This window comes from Macaca mulatta, chromosome 1, assembly GCF_049350105.2.
Source record: "Macaca mulatta isolate MMU2019108-1 chromosome 1, T2T-MMU8v2.0, whole genome shotgun sequence".
NCBI classification, from domain to species: domain Eukaryota; kingdom Metazoa; phylum Chordata; class Mammalia; order Primates; family Cercopithecidae; genus Macaca; species Macaca mulatta.
In genome coordinates this window covers 119,454,097-119,474,911 of record NC_133406.1, presented here as the reverse complement: position 1 = coordinate 119,474,911, position 20,815 = coordinate 119,454,097, and the positions used below count along the sequence as shown (strand labels likewise).

The window sequence follows — 20,815 nt, the reverse complement described above, 5'->3', positions numbered from 1 at the left end:
CAAACCTCCCGCCCGCCGGCTCCACAAACAGCCCCTCGCTGGTCCTCCAGCCTTCCAGCGAGAAGAAAGAAAGAGCGTCCCCGGAAGCCGCCGAAACTCTAGCGTAGAGCGGCACGCGCTTTTTGCCTTTCCGCGTCCTCTTCGGTGGCCGTCCTCTTCCTTGAAAGGGCGGTGGGCTCCACTTCCGCTCAGAAGGCCAGCGGGAGCCGCAGGAAGCCGTCGCGGGAAGTTCAGCAGCATTGGGGTTGGTGCCTCTGAACTGCGCTGATCCTGAGGTTAGTGGAAAATGCTGTCTGAACGTGGCAGCACTGACTGGACCAAGAGACCAAATCCGGAATGAGAACCTGTGTAAAGGGAGTGTAGAGCTAGGAGCCAAGCGTCTTGTAAGTCCTTTCCGAGGATGGCAAGGGATCTGGGAATGCTTCTCCAAAGATACGCGGATGGACGAAATAGGTCTCTGGTGATACTAAGGCTTCTTACGAATTGGAAGAAATAAGTAATGTTTGGTAGCAATTTGTAATAAGGAAGTAATCGTATAATAAACTACGTCCGTTTCTGATTGTGTCAACTTTATCAAGGAGTAGAAGTTTAAGAATTGAATGCTGTCCTGCAAACAACGTAACCTCATCTCCTATTTGACACGCCCTGTTGAGAAGCAGTCCTTTACCGCCTAAATTTCTTTTTCGAAATTATCATTTCCTTTATGAACTAAGAATAACACTGCCTGCTCACTTCCACCGGGCTGTGAACAGTGACCTTAATTCTTCCAAGCAATGAAGTGTAGAAACTAAGGTCTGTGACAGACTGCAAAATCATCTACTCCCAATCTTTAAAGAAAATCAGAATCATGCATAATCCCATAGAGGTATATTTGATGCACAGTCTTTTTCTATGCATACATTTTTCCTTTTTTTACAATAATTGAATCTTTATATTTTTTCAGCTTCTGTCACTTAATATATTATGAATAATTTTCCTCTTTTTGCTTTTTTTTTGTTTTTTTTTTTTTTTTGGAGACAGAGTCTCGCACTGTTGCCCGGGTTGGAGTGCAGTGGCGCGATCTCAGCTCACTGCAACCTCCGTCTCCTCACTTCAAGCGATTCTCCTGCCTCAGCCTCCCAAGTAGCTGGGATTACAGGCGCCCGCCACCACGCCAAGCTAAATTTTTTTTGTATTTTTAGTATAGAAGGGGTTCACTATGTTGGCCAGGCTGTTCTCAAACTCCTGACCTTGTGATACGCCCACCTCGGCCTCCCAAAGTGCTGGGATTGCAGGCATGAGCCACAGCGCCAGCCTATTATGAATAATTTTCTTCTACACGAATACACATGGTACTAAATAACTTTGTTGGCATAGTATGCCATTGTATGGGTATGCCATCATTTATTGTTAGACGTCAGATTGCTTCCAGTAAGTCTGTATTATAGAGAGAACTAATGACTTCATTATTATTAGCTTTTTATTCTTTCCTTGGATACAATATCCAAAAAGAAATTGTTGTTTCAAACATATGCAAGATTTTTAAGGCTTTTTGATATGTATTGTCAAATTGCCCTCCAGAAAGAATACATGAATTTACACTCAGCAGCTCTGCTTCCAGCATGAAAGACTTTCCATTGTACCGTTTTGGTGTTTTTTCCCTAGCTCTCAGACTCCCCAGTACCATGACTCAAGCAGAAATTAAGCTCTGTTCTTTGTTGCTGCAAGAGCATTTTGGAGAGATTGTAGAAAAAATTGGAGTCCATCTGATAAGAACCGGCAGCCAGCCACTAAGAGTAATTGCTCATGACACAGGAACATCACTGGATCAGGTATGTCTAAATGACATTAATTTTCTGTCATTTCACTAATTTATCTCACCCATCTTTGAATATTGTTCTTCTCACCCCAGAAAGGGAAAAATGAAGAAAACCTGCCCTGGGAGCAGAACAATGTTATTTGGGGAAGAAAAGGATGGGACTTAGGCATCAACATTTTGTTTCTCAAAGTGTTCCTAGTTCATGACAGCTTTTAGGCAAATCTTTGCTCTTCCCATGCCATACCTCGTTTATTCACAATAGGTCTTTTAATCTCAGTACTGCCTTTAAGGAATGAGAATGATGAAAGTAAATTGTGTTTTGAAAGATAAGGATCAGGCCGGGCGCGGTGGCTCAAGCCTGTAATCCCAGCACTTTGGGAGGCCGAGACGGGCGGATCACAAGGTCAGGAGATCGAGACCATCCTGGCTAACACGGCGAAACCCCGTCTCTACTAAAAAAAAAAACACAAAAAATTAGCCGGGCGAGGTGGCGGCGCCTGTGGTCCCAGCTACTCGGGAGGCTGAGGCAGGAGAATGGCGGGAACCCGGGAGGCGGAGCTTGCAGTGAGCTGAGATCTGGCCACTGCACTCCAGCCTGGGCGACAGAGCAAGACTCCGTCTCAAAAAAAAAAAAAAAAAAAAAAAGAAAGATAAGGATCAGAGTAAATATAGCAAGGAATCTTCCTGATTTATTGTATTGATGTCTGATTCTTATTAGCTACTCCAATGGAGAGAAAATAAGTGCAGAAATTATCTAGCCATTTTCTGATGCTTAGTAAGTTGTTGGACAAAAAATTTCCAGCAGTAATGAGCTATATCTTCAGGTCTTTCCTCTCTTCTCTTTATGTCCCATCTAGGTGAAAAAAGCCCTGTGTGTCCTCATCCAGCATAACCTGGTGAGTTACCAAGTGCACAAACGTGGTGTGGTGGAGTATGAAGCCCAGTGCAGCCGGGTATTGCGAATGCTTAGATATCCCCGGTACATCTATACTACCAAAACTCTGTACAGTGACACTGGAGAACTGATCGTTGAGGAGCTTCTGTTGAATGGCAAACTGACAATGTCAGCTGTTGTGAAGAAAGTGGCAGACCGGCTCACAGAGACCATGGAGGGTTAGTACTGTATCCATAGTTGTTAACAGAAGCATAGATCAGCTGGCTACAGGAATGGACCCTGAGCTATCTTAGGCCGTCTCATCTGCCTTTTTCCTCCTCTTATACAGATGGCAAGACCATGGACTATGCTGAAGTATCAAACACATTTGTACGACTGGCAGACACACACTTTGTACAACGCTGCCCCTCAGTACCTACCACTGAGAATTCAGACCCTGGGCCACCACCACCTGCCCCCACACTTGTCATTAATGAAAAGGACATGTACCTGGTTCCTAAGCTGAGCTTGATAGGTAAGGAATTTTAACCCCTGGAACTGTGACTTGCCTTAATTGTGGATTCTTCTTGATTGATTATCAAATGTATGAATCAGGTGAACATTTACCTTGGTAAATCAGACTGATTTACCAATCAGTCTGAACATTTGCTATGTGTCAAACATCGTGGTGGATAACAATGAAAAAATCATGGTCTCTGTCATGGGGCTTTAGGAGACATACATTAATCAGAAAATCACATCGATATATCATTAAACGGTGATAAGTACTATGAAGGAAATATTCCTATGAAGGAACTGTCATAGTATTATGACACATACATTAATCAGAAAATCACATCGATATATAATTAAACCGTGATAAGTACCATGAAGGTAAAGTATGAGGTGTTATGAAAATATATAATGGAGGCCGGGCGCGGTGGCTCAAGCCTGTAATCCCAGCACTTTGGGAGGCCGAGACGGGTGGATCACGAGGTCAGGAGATCCAGACCATCCTGGGTAACACGGTGAAACCCCGTCTCTACTAAAAAATACAAAAATCTAGCTGGGCGAGGTGGCAGGCGCCTGTAGTCCCAGCTACTTGGGAGGCTGAGGCAGGAGAATGGCATAAACCCGGGAGGCGGAGCTTGCAGTGAGCTGAGATGCGGCCACTGCACTGCAGCCTGGGCAACAGAGTGAGACTCCATCTAAAAAAAAAGAAAAAGAAAATATATAATGGAGACTTTGGGAGACTGAGGCAGGCAAATTGCATAAGGCCAGGAGTTCCAGACCAGCCTGGGCAACATGGTGAAACCCCATCTCTACTAAAATTACAAAAATTAGCCAGGTATGGTGGTGTACACCTGTAATCCCAGCTACTCGGGAGGCTGGGGCAGGAGAATTGCTTGAACCCAGGAGACAGAGGTTGCAGTGAGCCAAGACTGCGCCACTGCACGCCAGCCTGGGCGACAGAGTGAGACTGTCTCAGAAAAAAAGAAGAAAATATATAATGAGGGACGGGATTCATCTGGGAGTTTAGGCCTCATGTTTCTTTGAGAAGGTGACATTTGAGCTAAGATTTAAAGTGGAAGCTAACAGTGAGGTAACAGGAAAAGCATTTTTGGCAAAGGGAATAGTATGTAGTAAAAAAAAAAAAAAAAAAAAAAAAAAAAAAACAGCATTTGTAGACCAGGCACGGTGGCTCATGCCTGTAATCCGAGCACTTTGGGAGGCCAGGGCGGGCGGGTCACAAGGTCAGGAGATCAAGACCATCCTGGCTAACACGTTGAAACCCTGTCTCTAAAAAAAAAATACAAAAATTAGCCGGGCATGGTGGCGGGTGCTGTAGTCCCAGCTACTCTGGAGGCTGAGGCAGGAGAATGGCATGAACCCGGGAGGCAGAGCTTGCAGTGAGCCAAGATCTGAGATCATGCCATTGCACTCCAGCTCTGTCACACTCCAGCCTGGGTAACAGAGCAAGACTCCATCTCAAAAAAAAAAAAGCATTTGAGGAAATGAGAGAGTGTCAGTATAGCTAAAGCATTGTAAGCAAAGCAAAGAGGCATGAGATAAGGTTAGAGACATAGATAGGCAGGGGTCTGATATCAGAAGCTAATCAGGATCGACCTGCTTAGTACTTGGATGGGAAACAGGCAGGGACTAAATCAAGTAAGACCTTATAGAGCATTTGTTCTTTATGCTAAGAGCAAAGGAAAACCACTAAAGGATTTTTTAGGAAATGACATGATCTAATTTATACTTTTAAAAGATTTTTTGTCTACAGAAAGGATGGGAGAATGGGGCAAAGTAAAAGTTGACAGACTGGTGGAAAATGAAACAGAGGGTGAAGGAGACAAGTATTAAGAATGACATTTCTGTGTCTGACTTGCACATGTGGAAGAATGGTGATATCATTGGCCATGAAAGAGAGTATTGGAGGAGAAAGACTATAAGCTTCTTTTTGAACATGTTGAGTTTCAGATCATTTCATCCTTTACTTGAATTTCTTATAGCTCTTCAGCCCCCTAAGCAACTCTGATCTAGAGGCACCTATAGATGTCTTTGGAATGAAAGACACCTGCTCTCATGTTTGGTCATTTGCTGTCATACAGTCATACAGTCTAAGTGTTCAATTATTTGTTTGGCAGGAAAAGGTAAAAGGCGCAGATCATCTGATGAAGATGCTGCTGGGGAACCCAAGGCCAAGAGACCAAAACATACTACAGATAACAAGGAGGTAATGGGGCTTCTTGATTAGAAGTCCTCACCCTGAAGCAGGCCAGAAAGAGCACTCAGATAACAAGCCCCAAGAGAGCTTAAAGCTTCCTGAGCTAAGAAGCAGTAGGATTATGAACCTCATTAAATATTAGAAATAGAATGAACCATTCTATTCATTCACAAAGAATGAACCATTACTGTCTCCCTTCTGAGCCTTAATTCTTTCATTGAACAGAGATAACAGGCTATGTAAAAAGGGGCCTAGAAAAAGTTTAGATTGCTCAATATGGCAAGAACCTAAAAACAGTGGTGAAAAATGGGTCTAAAAACTATACATAGGCCTGAACTTATATTCAGTGCCTTCTTAGCATGCCTATAAAGATGTCAGTAAGCATCTCAAACTTAGTGTGGCCAAAACAGAATAATTGATTCCTCCTCTTAGTAAAAGACACTACCACCTAGGCCAGCCACCTAGGACACCACCATTTCTGCTTAGGCCAAAATCCTTGGAACCCTCTAATCTCACAGTAAAACATACCAGCCCAGTTTCCAAAATTACCTCAAATCCAACCATTTCTCATCTTTTAACTGCCGTCTCTCATCAACTCTTTCCTAACCCTTTCGTTAATGGTCTCCCTAGCTGCATTCTTACCTACTTAGTAGCCAAAATGACTTTCTAAGTTCAAAACAAAACAATACATCCACTGATTAGACTCCTTTAATAGCTTTCCTTTACTCTTAGAAGAAATCCAAGATACGGGCTAGGAAGCCTTACATGATCTAGGTCTTCGTATGATCTGTTGGAGACAGGCTTTTCAACCTCACCTCTGACCCATCTCCGTCTTGCTCACTGTGTTCCCCCTACTGACTTTCTATCTCTTAAACATGTCAAACTCTTTCTAGTCTTTAGACTTTGGCCCTTATCATGCCTCTGGCTTCAAATGTTTGTCCCCAGATCTTCATGTAGTGGTCTCTGTTTTTATCATTTCTGTCTTAAATGCTCTTTTCATAGACTTCAAGCACCATTGTCCTCTCCTACACTGGTCCCTACCACATTTCTCATTTCATATACTTCACAGCATTTATATTTATAACTGGAATTATTTATTATTTGTGTACATGTTTGTCTAAGAGGTGTGGACTTTATCCTGAAGACAAGGGAGAGCCATTGATGGATTTTAAGCAGAGAAATGAAGTAACTGGATTTATATGTTAGAAAGATTATTATAGCATAGCAGTTCCTAACCTGTACTACTCCATGGATGGATTTCAGAGAGTCTGCTTGTACTTATGTGCATTTTTCAGTGAAGCTCTCCATACCTTTCATTACATTCTTCAAAGGAACTGTGACCCAAAACAGTTTAAAAAAAAAAAAAAAAGAAATGGGAAGAATGATGCAAAACAAAATTAGAAGGAGAAAACCCAGTTATTCCTTTTATAGTGTCTGCTATGTTTTAAAGGGGAAAAAAACAAGAAAAAAGAAAAACCAGTTAGGAGGTTATTGTAGTAATCCAGATGGGACAAGATTTAGAGTCTGAAATAAGGTAATGATAGGAGAGAGAAAAGTAGACATCTGATAACTATGAAGAGTAGATAGAACTTGGTAATGTGGTAGATTATGGACAGCAAGGGACTAGGGGTGATACCCAAGTTTGTAGCTTAAGAAATTGGGTTGGCCGGCCAAGCACGGTGACTCACGTCTGTAATCCCAGCACTTTGGGAGGCCGAGGCAGGTGGATCACCTGAGGTCAGAGTTCAAGACCAGCCTGGTCAACATGGTGAAACCCCGTCTCTACTAAAAATACAAAAATTAGCCGGCCATGGTGGTAGGTGCCTGCAATCACAGCTACTTGGGAGGCTGCGGCAGGATAATGGCCTGAACCTGGAAGGCAGAGGTTGCAGTGAACCGAGATTGCACCACTGAACTCCATCCTGGGTGACAGAGCGAGACTCTATCTCCAAAAAAAAAAAAGAGAGAAAGAAAGAAATTGGGTTGTCTAGGCACAGTGGCTCTCGCCTGTAATCCCAGCATTTTGGGAGGCTGACGCAGAAGAATCACTTGAGCCCAGGAGTTTGAGACCAGCCTGGACAACATAGACCCTATCTCTACCAAAAAAAAAAAAACCCACCAGACCTGATGGCACATGCTTGTAGTCCCAGCTACTGAGGGGCTGAGGTGGGAGGATCACTTGAGCCCAGGAAGTCAAGGCTGCAGTGAGCCACAATTGTGCCATTGCACTACAGCTTGGGCAACAGAGCAAGACCCTGTCTCAAAAAAAAAAAAAACTGGGATGGTTATAGTGCAGTTACCTGAAAACTTACAAAACAGAACAGTTTGGAGAACAAGTGAAAGTGTCAAATAGGCAGCTGAGTCTATGCATCTGAAGCCTAATAGAGGGTTCTAGGATAGGCCGGGTGCGGTGGCTCATGCCTGTAATCCTAGCACTTTGGGAGGCCGAGGCGGGTGATCACCTGAGGTGAGGAATTCGAGACCAGCCTAGCCAACATGGCGAAACCCCATCTCTACTAAAAATATAAAAACTAGCCAGGCATGGTGGCACAGGCCTGTAATCCCAGCTACTCAGGAAGCTGAGGCAGGAGAATCGCTTGAACCTGGAGGGTGGAGGTTGCAGTGAGCCGAGGTTGTGCCACTTCACTCCAGCCTGGGCAAAAGAGCAAAACTCCGTCTCAAAAAAAGAGAGAGAGGGTTCTAGGATAGAGTGACATATTTGGAAATGCACCAATAGTTGAAACCTGGAGAGCAGATAAAATTACCCAAGTAGAGCATGTAGAATAAAAAGAAAGGAAAGGTATGGATAGAACCCTGGCAAAACACCAGTATTATAGGTGGGATCTGAAAGAGGAATCGGTGGAGACTGAGGAAAGGTGGCCAGAAAGGTTCAAAGTAGCACCAAGAAAAAATAGTGTCAGCCAGGCCCAGTGGCTCACACCTGTAATCCTAACACTTTGGAAGGGCAAGGCTGGCGGATCACTTGAGCCTAGGAGTTTGAGACCATCCTGAGCAACATGGTGAGACCCTGTCTCTACAAAAAATACAAAAATTACCCAAGCGTGGTGGCACACACCTGTGGTCCCAGCTACTTGGGAGGCTGAGGTGAGAGGATCACCTGAGCCCAAGGAGGTCAAGGCTGCAGTGAGCTACGATCACACCACTGCTCTCCAGCCTGGGTGACAAAGACCCTGTCTTTAAAAAGAAAAAAAAAAAAATGGTGTCATAAAATCCAAGGAGCCACATAAAGTTTTAAGAAGGAAAAAATGTCCAACCATGTCATATGCTTCCAAAAGGTTAAATAAGATCAGAAGTGGAAAGTATTATTTGAACTTAACAACATAGAGTCCTCAGGGACAATTGTGGAATTTCACTGGAATGCAAGTGACAATTGACATTTCAGTACAATGGTGGAAACGGGTTAAGTAAATCTAGATAGAGATAACAGCTGGGATGGCCAACTGTTTGAGAAGCTTGGCTGTGACAGTAAGGAAAAGAAGAGAAGGCATAGGGTTGAAGGAGAATTCTAGAGTAAAAGAGACTTGGACAGGGTAAAGGCTGATAAGAAGGCAGTAGAGAAGGAAAGGCTGAAGATGTTAGAGGACAGGGTAAAATAGAGCTGGATCGCCAAGAATGAATGAGAGAGTAAGATCTGGAATACCAATATGGGCATTAACCTTAGGTAAAAGGAACATTTTTCAGCTGTGATAAAAGTGAGTGAAAATATGAGTTAAGAACAAAAAAGAAAGAAATGTGGTGAGGATGTGCACAGAGCTGAGTAAGTTCTGGCTTAGTGGCTTCTATTTTCTCTGTGAAATCAGAGGCAAAGTCATCTGCCAAGAGTGAGAAGGAAGAAGGGTCAGGTTGGAGACTTGAGGGTAATGGAGAAGAGTTAAAATAGGGAGAGAAAGGGCGGTCATGGTGGCTCACGCCTGTAATCCCAGCACCAGCCTAGCCAACACTGTAAAACTCAAACTCTACTAAAAATAGAAAAATTAGCCTAGCTCAGTGGTGGTTGCCTGTAATCCCAGCTACTCGGTAGGCTGAGGCAGGAGAATCGCTTGAACCCGAGAGGCAGAGGTTCCAGTGAGCCGAGATCATGCCACTGCACTCCAGTCTGGGTGACAAGAGCAAAACTCCATCTCAAAAAAAAAGTAAAATAATAAAATAGGGAGAGAAAGATTGGAGATGAGCTTAGAGAACCTGTTTGAAGTTGGGATTTGTCTAGACACCAATCTACATGACTGAATGATTTTTCTCCAACCAATTTAGTTGTTACTGTGTAGGAAAAGAAATGGTGAACCATTAAATCCAAGCTCCTCACCAGAAAACTTTACATTATATCTAAATGTTTCTCTCTAAATCTTTTCTCTTCCTCAGCCCATTCCAGATGACGGGATTTATTGGCAGGCCAACCTTGACAGATTCCACCAACACTTCCGTGATCAAGCCATTGTGAGTGCAGTTGCTAACAGGATGGACCAGGTAATACCTAAGTGGGTCTGTCATTGGTCATCAGGGACATTTACTTATTTGTCATATCTGGCCATTGGCACAGAGAGCCGGGGGCAGCACTGTGATTTCTGAATTCTAGTTTACTTTTCAAACAGACGAGCAGCGAGATTGTGCGAACCATGCTCCGAATGAGTGAGATTACCACTTCCTCTAGTGCTCCCTTCACCCAGCCATTGTCTTCCAATGAGGTGAGTTTCGTGTTCTTGCGCTAACTTGCTGACAGATTCTTGGGTATTAACAACGTTTATTATACACAGATCCTGGGTTTGGGTTGAGGTCTGAGCCTTGATAGAGAAGGGCGTTTGTTTGATGTGGAGCAGGGATTATCTTCAAGTGGTGAGCACTGAAATGTTTGGTCTCTTAGGATCCAGCTTTTAAAAATCTACACTATTCACTTAGTCAAAGTATCTGTTCGTCAAGTACAACCTATTCCTAATTATTTTAAGAATCCACGATTTGGACTCTGAGAGCCTTGGCATTCAGGATATTATTTGACCCCTTGTATTTAAAATACTGATATCTAATATATCCAATATGTGTTATTTATATTACTTTCGTAGTAATACAGTCATGCACCACTTAACAATGGGATACATTCTGAGAAATGTGTCGTCAGGCGATTTCATCATTGTGTGAACATCGTAGGGTGTATTTACATGAACCTAGACGGTGTAGCCTACAGCACACCTAGACCGTATGGGATAGCCTATGGCTTCTAGGCTGTAAACCTGTACAGCATGTTACTGTACTGAATACTGTAGGCTGTTGTAATGCAGTGGCATCTGTGTATCTAAACATCTAAACCACAGAAAAGGTACAGTAAAAATATGGTATGAAAAATTAAAAACTACACCTCTTTAGTGCACTTAACATGAATGGAGCTTTCAGGACTAAAAGTTGCCCTGCGGGAATCAGTGAATGAATGGCAAATGTGAATGTGAAGGTCTACATACTTAGGCTACACTGTATTTATTAAAAACAGTAACAGGCTGGGCAGGGTGGCTCACGCCTGTAATCCTAGCACTTTGGGAGGCCGAGGCTAGTGGATTGCTTGAGCTCAGGAGTTCAAGACCAGCCTGGGCAACATGGTGAAACCCGTCTACTAAAATACAAAAGAAAAAAAAAATTAGCCAGGCATGGTGGCGTGCACCTGTGGTCCCAGCTACTCGGGAGGCTGAGGCAGGAGTATCGCTTGAACCCAGGAGGCAGAGGTTGCAGTGAGCCAAGATCATGCCACTGCACTCCAGCCTCACCACAAACGTGAGTAATGTGTTTCACGGCGGCATTGTGCTATGATGTTACAACAGCAAGAAATCACAAAACAGTAGGAATTTTTCAGCTCCAGTATAATCTTATGGGACCACAGCTGCACACGGTCCATTGTTGACTAAAATGTTATGTGGTGCATGACTATATTTACTTAAATATTCCTACATTTTTATATTGTTTATTTTAAAGTTCTACAGCCAGGTGCAATAACTCACACTTGTAATCCTAGAACTTTGGGAGGTTGAGGCAGAAGGATCCCTTGAGGCCAGGAGTTCAAGACCAACCTGGGCAACATGGCAAGACCCCCATCTCTACAAAAAATGTTTTAAAAAAATTAGTTGGGTGTGGTGCCACATGCCTATAGTCACAGCTATTCGAGAGGCTGAGGCAGGAGGATTGCTTGAGCCCAGGAGTTTGAGGTTGCAGTGAACTGTGATCATGCCACTGCACTACAGCTTAAACAACAGAGCAAAACCCTATTTCAAAAAAAAAAAAAAAAAAAGGCCGGATGCAGCGCCTCACACGTCTAATTCCAGCACTTTGGGAGGCTGAGATGGGCAGATCACCTGAGGAGTTCAAGACCAGCGTAGTCCAACATGGTGAAACTTCATCTCTACTAAAAATACAGAAATTAGCCAGGCATGGTGGTGGGCGCCTGTAGTCCCAGCTACTTGGGAGGCTGAGGCTGGAGAATCGCTTGAACCCAGGAGTGGGAGGTTGCAGAGAGCTGAGATCAGGCCACTGCATTCCAGCTTGGGAGACAGAGTGAGACTCTGTCTCAAAAAATAAAAAAAAAAAAAAGGTTTGGTATGTATCTTTATTCAGACCTTGCATACTCTAACATATGTGTGGGTGTATGTATGTTTTAACCCCAAAATGGGACTATTCATGCTGGCTTGGCTTTTGTTTTTTTTTTCATTTTTTTGTGACAGAGTCTCACTCTTTCACCCAGGCTGGAGTGCAATAGCATGATCTCAGCTCACTGCAACCTTCAGCTCCTGGGTTCAAGGCATTCTCCTGCTCATCCTCCCGAGTAGCTGGGATCACAGGCCCATGCCACCACACCAGGCTAAATTTTGTATTTTTAGTAGAGACAGGGTTTCACTATGTTGGCCAGGCTGGTCTTGAACTCCTGACCTCAAGTGATCCACCCACCTCGGCCTCTCAAAGTGCTGGGGTTACAAAGGCATGATCTACCGCACCCGACCTATTCATATTGTTCTATAACTTGTTTTTTTATATGACAGTGTATGTAAAACTTTTCATGTCAGTTTCTATAGATTTGTCTCACTCTTCATAATGACTGTATCACATTCCACTTAATGGCCATGCTATATTTTAGTGTACTCCTCAGTACTGGTCATTTGGGTGTTTCTAATTTTTTACTCTTACAAACAATCCTGCTATGAATATTTTTGGACAGTTTTGTGATAAAACTAAAATTGAAACTTTTTTTTTTTTTTGAGACGGGAGTTTCGCCCTTGTAGCCCAGGCTGGAGAGCAATGGCACAATCTCGGCTCACTGCAACCTCTGCCTTCCAGGTTCAAGCGATTCTCCTGCCTCAGCCTCCCAAATAGCTGGGATTACAGGCATGTGCCACCACGTCCAGCTAATTCTGTATTTTTACTAGAGACAGGGTTTCACCATGTTGGTCAGGCTCTCCAACTCTTGACCCAAAGTGATCCACCTGCCGCAGCCTCCCAGAGTGCTGGGATTATAGGCGTTAGCCACTGCGCCCAGCCTAAAACATCTTTATTTCAGTAAAGTTAGGAGTTCTAAGTTCCCAAACCCATTTTAAGTGTCTTTTGCTCCATAGATCTTCAGATCCCTACCTGTTGGCTATAACATCTCTAAGCAAGTTCTTGATCAGTATCTCACTCTGCTGGCAGATGATCCTGTAAGTCTATTTTTGCTTTTTTTCTTTTTTCTTTAGTCTGTACTATTGATAATTTACTTCTGCACTGATATCTAGTATCATTCTCCTGTAGAGTTATTCTCTGCCTAGCCAACCCAGACAATTTCTCCGCATCATTTGATCTCCCATCAAATGTGTACCCATCAAATGATGTGGAGAAATTGTCTGGGTTGGCTAGGCAGAGAATAGTCTGTCTGCTGCAGACTTTTGGTCAGATTTGTTCCATTGGAAACAGAATCACTGGACTTCCATTCAGTTAACACTCTCTCTTTTTCTTAATAGCTAGAGTTTGTTGGAAAGTCTGGCGACAGTGGTGGAGGAATGTATGTCATCAGTATCCTTACCAGTTATTTCCTTAGAGTCAGGCAGCCTGACCTATAAATCAGAATGGTGCTTTAGGAAAGAAAGATTTGATAATGTTTATTACACTAAATAAGTTAGAAAATTGAAATAATTGTTAAATAAATTTTTCTATGAATTTCCAGTGAACTGCATTGATGATAAAGAAGTAAAAAGAAGCCAGGCATAGTGGCTCACACCTGTAATCCTAGAACTATGGGAGGCTGAGGCAGGTGAATTGCATGAACCCAGGAGTTCAGGATCACCTAAGCAACATGGCAAAACCCCATCTCTACAAAAAATACAAAAACTAGCCAGATGTAATAATGCATGCTTGTAGTCCAGCTCCTCAGGAGGCTGAGGTGGAAGGATCGCTTGAGCCCAGGAGACAGGGGTTGCAGTAAGCTGAGATGATGCCACTGTACTCCAACCTGGGTGACAGAGTGAGACCCTGTCTCAAAAAAAAGAAGTAAAAAGGACTTTTAATCCGCCAAATTGTAGTTAAGCAAAACCCTTACTTAAACACTTGTATTAAAGTTTTGGAATATTTACGTACCATAACTGAAACCATAAATTATAACATGAAAAGCAAAATAGCTTTAAAATAGAAACTTAGGAGTAAAACTCAGATCATAATAACTAGGCCAAAACATTACTGAGTGACCTTAATTCTCTACATAAAGACCTCCATAAGGCATTAGCATCCCTAGCCACAGCCACTCTGGAGTCTGTCGTACAGGAGAGGTAAGGGGGACACTGGGTTTGGGATCACATACTTCCTATCCCCAATGAAGTAATTTGATCATTATGTAAGCAACCAATATAACCACACCTTGGCACACTTTGCCCCATTTTTTCACTGGACTCCTATGGATCGCATTAATACTGCTCTTTACCCTAAAATAACCTATTGCTTAATTCCAATTAACCAGCTTCCCTAAAGCCTTTGCTTACAAATGTAGGAACTGTGGCACTCAAATAAGTCAACAGTTGGTGACTGCCTTATGATTAACATCAGTTGGTGAGGCCTTACCATCACCAGCCTGTGGAGCTGTAGAATAATTTTCTGATCACTGTTCCTTTCTGGTCCTGGCTCCACACATGGAATAGAACAACCACCCCATCTATGACTGGGAACTAAAGCTAATCTTCTATGTTAGCATGCCATTTGCTTTCTTCATTCCTTTCCAGATTTGGGTCTCGCTGTGCTAGAATATTCCGTCTAGTTTTGCAGAAGAAACACCTAGAGCAGAAGCAAGTGGAAGACTTTGCAATGATTCCTGCCAAGGAGGCAAAGGATATGCTATATAAGATGCTCTCAGAAAATTTCATGTCACTCCAGGTAACCAACCAAGGGTGTAATAATTGCCAACCAGCAATGCTGGCCTAGGGTGAGAGAAACTTCTTAGGGAAACATACTGAACCCCCAAGCAAACTCTATATCCAGCTCTGAGACAGAAAAACATGATTCACAAGCATTTGGAGGATAATGTGGGGCCTTAACTGCCCTAGTAAGAAAGAGGCAGCCGGGCACAGTGACTCACACCTGTAATCCCAGCACTTTGGGAGGCCAAGGTGGGCAGATCACTTGAGGTCAGGAGTTCGAGACCAGCCTGGCCAACATGGTGTAACTCCGTCTCTACTAAAATACAAAACCATTAGCTGGGCCTGGTGGCACGCGCCTATAATCCCAGCTACTCAGGAGGCTGAGGCAGGAAGGAGAATCTCTTGAACCCGAGAGGGGGAGGTTGCAGTGAGCCGAGATCGAGCCACTGCACTCCAGCCTGAGCGACAGAGTGAGACTCTGTCTCAAAAAAAAAAAAAGAGGCACAGCCAGGACGTCACCCCAAACCCATCCTGTCTTTTTTCTCTTCTATTTCTGTCCTTCCTTAAGCCTTAATTCTGTAATAGTTTAAATTTATCAACACATCTAACTGAGTCTGCAGGGCTATGTAGTAGACCCTATGAGTAAATAGAATGGATTTTGGAGTCAGATTAGAGCTCTGCCTTACCCAGTTACATTAAGCAAGTTACATTTTTTCCATCTATAAAACAGTGACGAATGGTGATAATAAAAATAATATGGTTGCCAGGCGTGGTGGCTTATGCCTGTAATCCCAGCACTTTGGGAGGCCTCGGCGGACAGATCACTTGAGGTCAGGAGTTCGAGACCAGCCTAGCCAACCTGTTGAAACCCTGTCTCTACTAAAAATACAAAAATTAGCTGGGTGTAGTGGCGTGTGTCTGTAATCCCAGCTGCTCAGGAGACGGGAAGGAGAATTGCTTGAACTCGGGAGGCAGAGGTTACAGTGAGCCGAGATTGCACCACTGCACTCCAGCCTGGGCAAAAGAGCAAGACTCCGTCTCAAAAATAATAATAATATGGTTTTCTGTGAAGATCAAATAGAATTTACCTGGCACATAGAGTTGCTCAGTAAATGTTAGTTGCCTTCCCTTTCTTCCCCAGCTCAGGATGCTGACAGTCATATAAAAAAACAGGGAAGCCCAGCTCTCCGTTTGACTAAGTATGACATAAACCACAGAGACTGGGTCGAGCACAACTGTAATCTCAGCACTTTGGGAAGCCAAGGCAGGATGCTCATTTGAGCCCAGGAATTCAAGACCAGCCTGGGCAATATAGTGAGACCATGTCTCCCCCACGCCCAAAAAAGTAAAAAATTAGCCGAGCATGGTGGTGCATGCCTGTAGTTCTGGCTACTCGGGAGACTGAGGTGGGAGGATTGCTTGAGCCGGAGGTAGAAGTTGCAGTGAGCCGATATCATGCCACCACACTCCATCCTAGGTAACAGAGCAAGACCCAGTCTCTAAATAAATAAATAAATAAACACAGGTACTGAATGACTAGGAAACAGGAAAGTATAAGTAAAAAAGAGGGCTGAGTAACTCCAGGTGGAATGAGTGTGTACTTTGCCAGTTCTAAAACAGTATAATTTCTGTTATTTTTCTTTCTATTGGACAAATAGGAAATTCCCAAAACACCAGACCATGCCCCATCCAGGACCTTCTATTTATATACTGTGAACATCCTGTCAGCTGCCCGAATGTTGTTGCACAGGTGCTATAAGGTAACTCCACACGGACAAGTCCCCCTCATATGCCCACTTCGCCCTGAGCTGCTGAAATAGAACTATGTACATTCCTTGGTCTGTCTTCTCTTTCCTCAGAGCATAGCCAACTTGATAGAAAGGAGGCAATTTGAAACCAAAGAGAATAAGTAAGTAACATTTTCAGTTGAGTTATTTACAATTTTCAAAGTCAAGGGCCTAAGGGGGAAATTTCCTCTAGAAATAGGAACTAATAGATGCTGGGCCTGGCAGGGTGGCTCATGCCTATAATCCCAGCACTTTGGGAGGCCAAGGCAGGTGGATCACTTGAGGTCAGGAGTTCGAGACCAACCTGGCCAACATGGTGAAACCCTGTCTTCACTAAAAATACAAAAATTAGCTGGGTGTGGTGGCGGGCACCTATAGTCCCAGCTACTTGGGAGGCTAAGGCAGGAGAATCACTTAAACCCAGTGAGTGGAGCTTGCAGTGAGCCAAGATCATGCCACTGCACTCCAGCCTGGGCAACAGAGTGACACTCCATCTCAAAAAAAATATTTTTTTGAGAAATAGGAACCAATAGAGATAGCAACCAGTCTACTTGCATTGAATCATTGGCTTAGATTAGTATAAATCATGCATTAGTCTACACTTTTCTAACATGCTCCCAGTGAAGTAATTTTTCAGATTAAATTTATGAGAAACGTACAAACGCACCAAACTTTAAGTGCAAATGAGAGGCAGTAAGAATTTCAGGATTAAAGTTATATTTCCCAGTAAGTTTGTAGAAAATGTCCTTAGAAGGTAACATTATCTACTTTGACCAGGAAAATGGTAAAAGGGTGGTGGGCTGTGCCTCAGACATATGTGGTAAGAGAATCTCCCAGGTTAGGGAACATGTTTCAGAGTTGTGTTTGTTTGACAGGCGTCTACTAGAAAAATCTCAGAGGGTAGAAGCCATCATTGCGTCTATGCAGGCTACAGGTGCAGAGGAAGCACAGTTACAAGAAATAGAGGAGATGATCACAGCTCCTGAACGTCAGCAGCTAGAGACCCTGAAACGTAATGTCAACAAGTAAGCATCACAAACTTCAGACCTACATTTCAAAATACTATCCAGAAAATCCATTTTGACATCTGTAACCCTCCAACTTAGCATGAGCAAACCTAAACTCACTGTCTTCTCCAGCTAACTGAACAGAATTTAATCCACCTATTTTTGTAAACTAGCAGTTCTGAAGATGTTCTCAGCTTCTTCTCCATCACCATATACACTCTCTTATTCATCAAGTACTGGTAAATTTTTTTTAAGAGGGGATTTTGGCTGTGTTGCCCAGACTGGCCTTGAACGCCTAGGTTCAAACAACCTTCCTGCTCAGCCTCCCAAGTAGCTGGGACTACAGGCAAGTGCCACTGCACTGGCTTACTTTTACTTCAGTAATGCGTCTCAAATCTGGCCTTTCTAAGTATTTTTTTGGATGCTAGGTTAGTGGTTGCTTATTTCATTTTTGGATTGTTCATTGCTAGTGTTATACAAAAACAACCAACTTTTGTGTTGTGATTTTGTATCCCACAACAATTAAGACTACCCTCCCCCAGCCGGGCGCGGTGGCTCAAGCCTGTAATCCCAGCACTTTGGGAGGCCGAGACGGGCGGATCACGAGGTCAGGAGATCGAGACCATCCCAGCTAACCCGGTGAAACCCCGTCTCTACTAAAAAAAAAATATACAAAAAACTAGCCGGGCGATGTAGCGGGCGCCTGTAGTCCCAGCTACTCGGGAGGCTGAGGCAGGAGAATAGCGTAAACCCGGGAGGCGGAGCTTGCAGTGAGCTGAGATCCGCCCACTGCACTGCAGCCTGGGCGACAGAGCGAGACGCCGTCTCAAAAAAAAAAAAAAAAAAAGACTACCCTCCCCCAGGACAGAGGCTCTGTATTTTGCATTCTTAGCAGTTTCCATGGTGTCTGGCACATAAAAGATGCTTGGTAAATGGCAGAATGATCTACTGGTTCTCCTGCCTTCTTGCCATCCACTCTCAGGGGCAACCAAGCAGTTATCCATGGCCACACCACCCTAGCCTCTAATCTTAAATATGCTAATGAACATTCAGTCTAGGCAAATAAATGCTTTTACTTTTTCACTCAGGTTGGATGCCAGTGAGATCCAGGTGGACGAAACCATCTTCCTGCTGGAGTCTTACATTGAGTGCACCATGAAGAGACAGTGATCCAGAAGCATCTTCCTCAAAAGATCTGGGGGGGGATGGAAAGCAAAATAAAGGAAGTACCTGGATGCATTATTTGCAGTGGGATAAGTTGCAGATTCTTCAACTAAACCCCCCTGTCTATCCCCTGCAGCCCAGGATACACCTGAAAGAATTTGGCATATTTAGATCCATTGCTATAATCTCCCCTCATCAAATCTTGGCACTGGGAAGAACCTTAAATCAACAGGATTAATCATCTATCAGATGTATCTGTATCCATAAAGAAGTTACCCACACCTATGGTTACCTACATCCCTGGCAGTAGGAAACTTCTTCCTAAGAAGTTAATTTTATTTTCAAATGTCTATGCCTGTTCTTTATTTTGTTGAGATAGATAGATAGATAAGATAGATAAGACAGAAAATTTGTTGTTGAGACAGGATCTCACTCTGTCACCCAGGCTGGGGTATAATAGTGCAATCACAGCTCCCTGCAACCTTGACCTCCTGAGCTCAAGCGTCCTTGCACGTCAGCCTCTGGAGCAGCTGGGACTACAGGCATGCGCCACACATACCTGGCTAATGTCTTCTTTTTTTTTTTTTTGTAGAGACGGAGCCTCCCTGTGTTGCCCAGGCTGATGAACTAATTTCTAACACACACATAGTGTAGGGAATGTGAAAGGCTATCACAGAGTAGAAGAAAAAGTTATTTTGAGGGTTAGCAGGTAGATTGTCCCAAGCAGTCACACTAGAATCTGTGGACTGAAGCCACATTTGCCAGCTCCAGGCTTCTAACACATCTGAAACTACATAGAACAGCTAGCCCAATGCCTGGCATATGATAAGCATACAGTAAATGAGTACCTTCCTCTTCTCCATGGTTCCTTAAAACTGGCAACGCTAAATTGTCTCTCTCAGTATCATGGATATAATTTGTCCCAGCAGCTTTAATTCATTTAAAGCAGTTAAATGTTGTTTTATAATATCTTCAGTTTGGTCTCACCAATGTGTTTTCTAATTCTTTAAACACTTGAGTGCCAAACAATTGCCAGCCACCATACTAAACACAACATACAAAGATAAGTAAGACACCATTTCTGCCTTCAGACCAGTCACCATCATTTACTAAGCACCTGTTTTGTGCTAAGTACTGGGGTAAGCCTTGGAGTTGTAAAGATTAATAAATTTTGAGCATACAGTCTAGTAGGAGGAGACAAATAATTACATAAGTACCAGGAAGTATTGGAGGTGCTACAGTAGAAGAGTAACTCCGTGCGGAGAGGCCAGAAAGGGAAAAGGGTCAGGCAGGAAAGGGAACACAGAGAAAGTGACAATGTATAGTTTGAAAGATGAGGATGTTTTATTTGCAAACTATCTTAACAAGGGATTAATAACCAGAATACACAAGGAGCTCAAGCAATAGCAAAAAGAACAAATAATCCAACTTTAAAATAGCCAAAAGATCTGAATAGGTAGTTTTCAAAAGAAGATATACAAATGGCCAACAGATATATCAAAAAATGTTCAACATCACTAATCAGAGAAATGGAAATCAAAATCACACAGATATCATCTCACCCCAATTAGTTACTTTTACCAAAAAGAAAGAATGAATGCTAGTGAGGATGTGGAAAAAGGAAAGCCCTGCCTGGTACACTATTGGGAATGTAAATTGGTACAGCCACCATGGAAGACTACAGAGGTTCCTCAAAAAACTAAAAATAGATCTGTATGTTCCAGCAGTTCCACTACTGGGTATGTATATATATCTCTCTCTCCAAAAGGAAAGAAATCAATATATCAAAAAGATACCTGCACTCCCATGTTTATTGCAGCACTATTCACGATAGCCAAAACATGGAATCAACCTAAGTGCCCATCAATAGATGAAAGGCTAAAGAAAATGTATATATTATTCAGCCGGAAGAATGAATGAAATCCTGTCATTAGCAGCAACATGGATGGAATTAGAGGTCACTATGTTAAGTAAAATAAACCAAGCACAGAAACAAATATTGCATGTTCTCTCTCACATGGGAGCTAAAAAAGTGGATCTCAAGAAAATAGAGAATAGATTGGTATTACCAGAAGCTAGGAAGGATGGGGAG

General features: G+C 43.1%; 2 protein-coding genes across 5 annotated transcripts in view; one reads left to right on the top strand and one right to left on the bottom strand.

The window, feature by feature from the left end:
• LOC708768 (NBPF member 20) overlaps positions 1 to 20,815 on the bottom strand; it is an 853,661-nt gene that overhangs the window by 380,581 nt on the left and 452,265 nt on the right.
• Positions 104 to 18,801, top strand: POLR3C (RNA polymerase III subunit C). 4 transcript variants are annotated; one of them, XM_015150227.3, is made up of 15 exons: positions 104 to 275; positions 1,645 to 1,811; positions 2,656 to 2,911; positions 3,022 to 3,207; positions 5,321 to 5,409; positions 9,781 to 9,885; positions 10,011 to 10,103; positions 13,002 to 13,082; positions 13,383 to 13,434; positions 14,123 to 14,183; positions 14,631 to 14,781; positions 16,424 to 16,525; positions 16,625 to 16,674; positions 17,428 to 17,577; positions 18,648 to 18,801. In XM_015150227.3, the coding sequence occupies exons 2-15, from the start codon at positions 1,665 to 1,667 to the stop codon at positions 18,727 to 18,729; spliced, it is 1,605 nt and encodes a 534-aa protein (XP_015005713.3). In that variant the 5' UTR covers positions 104 to 275; positions 1,645 to 1,664; the 3' UTR covers positions 18,730 to 18,801. The 4 variants fall into 4 exon arrangements, with proteins under 4 accessions (XP_015005713.3, XP_077805892.1, XP_028703113.2 ...); XM_077949766.1 differs by having other exon boundaries at positions 104 to 792; XM_028847280.2 differs by having other exon boundaries at positions 182 to 383.

Coding starts and splice junctions, on each gene's coding strand:
- POLR3C (XM_015150227.3), top strand. CDS start 1,665: ATGACTCAAGCAGAAATTAAGCTCTGTTCTTTGTTGCTGCAAGAGCAT. Junction 13,435..14,122: donor TGGAGGAATGTATGTCATCA/GTATCCTTACCA, acceptor CTCTACATAAAG/ACCTCCATAAGGCATTAGCA. Junction 16,675..17,427: donor TTTGAAACCAAAGAGAATAA/GTAAGTAACATT, acceptor TTTGTTTGACAG/GCGTCTACTAGAAAAATCTC.